This window comes from Sinocyclocheilus anshuiensis, unplaced genomic scaffold (assembly GCF_001515605.1).
Source record: "Sinocyclocheilus anshuiensis isolate Anshui unplaced genomic scaffold, SAMN03320099.WGS_v1.1 scaffold517, whole genome shotgun sequence".
NCBI classification, from domain to species: Eukaryota; Metazoa; Chordata; class Actinopteri; order Cypriniformes; family Cyprinidae; genus Sinocyclocheilus; species Sinocyclocheilus anshuiensis.
Window position 1 is genome coordinate 1,147,668 of NW_015536535.1, and position 4,710 is coordinate 1,152,377.

Here is a 4,710-nt window from a genome sequence, read left to right on the forward strand (position 1 = left end):
GTCGTTGCTCTCTCCGAGGATTGCTGAGAGAGGAGAAACGTGAGAGCGGGGCTGTTCAGTGAAAGGCGGTCCACGAGTGGAGAAAAGCGAGACTCATGCTCGAGTAAGCATTCTGTCTCAGTAAGCGCGTAGCTCACTGCCCTTCTGCGGTGGATCCGAGTGCAACGGAGAGAGAGCACGCAGGCACAGTGCCGGCATGAGATCAGCCAGACCGACTGCTTATTCCCTGACTCCGCTGTTTCCCTCTCCGAGGCTCACTGAGAGAGGAGAAACGGGAGAGCTGGGCTGCTTTCAGTGAAGGCGGTCCGCGAGTGGAGAAGAGCAAGACTCATGCTCGAGTGAGCATTTTTTTCAGTAAGCGCGTAGCTCACTGCCCTTCTGCGGCAGATCCGAGTGCAACGGGAAGAGCGAGCACGTGGGCAGGATCAGCGATGAGCATAGAGTCGTCACTGAAGGAGAAGAAATCTGAGAATCCTGTGGCGAACGCCCGCTTATATAGCCAGACGCCCCGCCCATTCTGGCGGGCTTTGGCAGGCTTGGCGGGCTTTGTCGCCATAGGCTCGTGCAGCTCCGCTGCCTAACCATTGGTTCGTATGTTTTTTAATGAACCACTGGCCGTGCAGTTTCACTGCGTGAATGAAAAAGGCTTCAGTTCAGGAGAAAAAGGTTTTTTCCCATATGCGTCTAGCAGACGCAGTACGAGTGTAGTATCGAAAGGGAACTTTTTTTTTTACTGTGTATCTTATTTTTTCATGTCATATTAATGATATTTTGCTGGTCGTTTTCCTTGTAATTTCAGATTCAGTGGAGCTAGTCTCATACATCATATCCTCAGGTGACCCTCAGCGGCTTTTCTCAATTGATTCCCAGTCGGGCATCATCACCACTGGCCAGCCACTGGACCACGAGTCCCTCTCTTATGTTATTCTGAACATACAGTTCCACACGGGAACCCTTCCTATCTACAGCAGTGCTCAGGTCAATATCTCCATCACTGATGTCAATGACAACCCTCCTGTGTTCCAGAAGACCTCAGAACACATCACCATATCCCATAACACCCCTCCAGGCACGCCAATTTTCATTGCACATGCCCACGACGCTGACAGCGGCCTTAATGGCAGAATTCACTACATGTTACGTCCTGAGAGCCACTTGTTTTCCATTCACCCACGTATTGGGACTCTCATGCTGAATGGCGACGTCTCAGGAGATTCCAGCCAGAGGTCCGAACTCAATGTCATAGCTGAGGATGAGGGTCATCCTTCATTGAGCGCTATGTTACGTCTTGCGATAGAGATGGATTCCTTAGGCTCTGTGGAAGACACACTAGCCTTTGAAACTTTGGTTTATCAAGTGGAAATTGGAGAAAGCGCTCCAAAAGACACTAGAATGATTCAGGTACGTGCTCATGGAACCAGATCCCAGCATGGAGGAACCCCTGGCAAAGCACCCCCTATCATTACTTACTCTCTTAAAGCCCTCTCTGGAGTCCCACCATTCAGAATCCACCCAGAGACTGGATGGATGTTTGTATCTCAGAGTCTTGACTACGAAACTGAACCCATCTACAGATTTAGTGTGTGTGCAAAGGCACAAAATGGCAAAACGGCGGCCACAGCAACGGTGGTTGTCACGGTTCAGGATGAGAATGACAATGCACCTGTGTTCAGTAGGGATGTGTACTTCTTCAGTTTGCAGGAGGGACCGTCTCCTCATGGGATGATTGGAACAGTAAAAGCTACAGACAGAGATTCACGTAACAATGGAGTATTGTCCTACATCTTGCTGTCTGAGGGAAAATACTTTCGCATCAACCCCAGAACAGGTCAGAATTAAAGTCAATTTTTTCCATATTATGTTTCATACACTGCTTTGTCAAAAAAGCTGTCAAAAAATTAATTTAAAAAATCGATTGAGGCATTCAGTTCTGCTGACTTAGTCAAAGCTGAAAATCCTTTTTTGTTGTTTTACATTATTTTGTATTTTGAATAAAACTAAACTAAAATAAACTGAAATAAAATATTCATAATAAATAAAATAACCTTCTAACCTTTACTTTATGGATATTGTTCTACATTATAAAAATTGTTCTACTTTGTAAAAACAGATTATTGGAGTATACATTTTACAAGAAAATACTATTTCTGTCTTTATACTTCAAAATTCCACATTAAATTCAATGTTTTACTTGCTATTTCTTTGTAATTATTTGTGAAATTTCCTAGCAATAAAAGAATGTCTTATTTCTCTCTCTTTTTTTTTTTTTGGCTGTAGGAGAGATCATAAACACGGTGGCTTTGGATCGTGAGGAGCAGGCACAACATGTTTTGAGGGTGATGGCCACAGATCAGGGTCGACCACGTCTCAACACCACCACTACTGTTCACATCCTTGTCACAGACGTCAACGATAACCCCCCACAGTTCACACACCTACCTGCCACTAAAGAGCTAAACATACAGGTCATAATAATAATTTTTCTAGAAAACACAAGCAATACAAAATATAATTGTAGATTTTATTTAAATTAAATTAACAGGTTAATTATACAGTTCATGTACATTGAGCATAAGAAGTTCAATTCAATTCAAGTTTATTTGTATAGCGCTTTTCACAATGCAAATCATTGCAAAGCAGCTTTACAGAAAATGTTAGTTTCTACATTATATTTCGTAATAGCTTATCAGTGGTGACTATCTCATGTTGATGTCCATGTGGCAGAAATGTACAGTAAAAATCAAGCAGTTCGTTAATGTCATGTAATCAAACAGACGATGAACACTATTAACAGCACTGATTATATGCTGTGATCAAACTTATAGCAAAATTTGGTAGTTTTGTATGTGGTCTGAGGGTTGGCATCATCTGAGGGGTTGGTGTTCGGTCATCTCAGGTCTTTATAAGGGCTAGATCCAGACTGAAGCTTGTGTAATTCCTAGTTGCCTATAAAAAAACAAGTAAATTTACTTAATTTTTGTTTTGGAAGTTTTTGCACGCACATTTTTGTAAGTAAAATTTAAGTATGGAATTAAGTAAAATCTACTTAACTAAGTTATATAAAATGAGCAAAGGAAATAAGTAAATTTAACATGGCCAGTTAAGAGTTAGATGAGTAATTTCTACTTAATTATTTTAAGTTTACCCTCCAATACTCAAGTACATTTCACCCAGTCACGGTTTGTAAACTTTACTCAAACAACATTTGAGCACTGTAAAATAATGCCATTAAAGCATGTGGTTCACTTACAAACATGTATGTAAGCAAGTAGACTTCCTTATTCTTTTTAAGGTAATATGTTGACTCAATATAGTTGTTAACCAAATGAACACAGAGACCTCAATACTTGGCACATGATACACAATGACGGTAACAATCAGTTTGAGTATGAATGAGTCATTTTGAATAGAACATTAACTCTAGATGTCACAAAACAGCAAGTTACTAAACCTAACAAAAGCAACCATAAAACAGTGTAAATACATCTCGAAAACAGCAAAAAATGTTACCTTATTAATTATTCATGCCCAAGTGCATGATGGGAACAACGGGATCGTGACTTTGATATTTACTTAAACAATCTTTGTAAAAATAAACAATTCCAAGTAAAATATACTTATAAGTTCAAACTTTAAATTCTGCGAGCTAAAAGTGAGTACTAATATTGAATTTACTCTTTTTTTTTTAATTCTTGCCTGAACTAAATTATTTAATGTAGAAAAAACATTTGTTTTTCTGTATTATTTACTTCACCACAAAATAATTTTATTCTATAGATAGTGATCTAGAGAAGTAATGTTTCAGTGACGTTTTTCTGTAATTCTAAAAGTACAATGTTTTTATATTGTAATGTATACTCAAATGTTCAAAAGTCTGAGGTCAGTAAGTTTTTTTAAGAATTCAATGCTTTTATTCAGCAAGAGTGCATAAAATTGGTCTAAAGTTGCAGTAAAGACATACATTGTTACAAAAAATATTTTAAACAAATTCTGTTCTTGTGAAATTTATATTCAAAAAAATTCACTACAGATTAACAACTTAGCATTCATAATAAGAAATGTTACTTGAGCACCAAATCAGCATATTACAATGATTTCTGAAGGACCATGTGACACTGAAGACTGGAGTAATGCTACAAAAAAAAACAAAAAAAACTTCAATGCACTGTAAATTACTTTCGATAATGGCATCTACCAAATGCATATACAATATGCAAATTGTTTATGTGGCTTTTTGTGCAGGTGTGGGCAGGCATTCCAGTGAATTCTGTTATAATCACTATGTTTGCTAAAGACCTGGATGCTGGAGAGAATGGAACTGTCAAGTTCACAATGAAAGGTAAACTTTCATGATGAGGAGAGGAGAGGACAATTTATTTTTAATTCACGGGTCATTTGTGTTTATATCCCCCTGCTCGAAGGAAAAATATTGTGATTTAGTATGAGATGTCTAATGTTTCTTTATATTTTTAGATAATCGGCTGGGCCACTTTAGTATTGATTACCATAATGGTGATGTCAGGGTGACATCACGGTTCTCCTCAAACCCACAGAAGCGCTACAGCCTGAGAGTTGTTGCCACAGACGATGGTCTTTTTCCTCTGGAGGAGAATGCAGTTGTTCACATACAGGTTAGTGGAGCTGGTACTGGCATATAACAACACTGCGTGTGTGTGTGTGTGTGTGTGTGTGTGTGTGTGTGTGTGTGTG

General features: G+C 39.0%; 1 protein-coding gene across 1 annotated transcript in view; it reads left to right on the top strand.

The window, feature by feature from the left end:
• The window catches only part of dchs2 (dachsous cadherin-related 2), a 42,565-nt gene that overhangs the window by 20,766 nt on the left and 17,089 nt on the right, over nt 1–4,710 (top strand). Inside the window, exons 5-8 of the mRNA XM_016495411.1 lie at nt 800–1,828; nt 2,278–2,465; nt 4,243–4,339; nt 4,474–4,631. Of these exons, the coding sequence (XP_016350897.1) occupies nt 800–1,828; nt 2,278–2,465; nt 4,243–4,339; nt 4,474–4,631 (1,472 nt within the window). The remainder of the gene's footprint in view (nt 1–799; nt 1,829–2,277; nt 2,466–4,242; nt 4,340–4,473; nt 4,632–4,710) is intronic.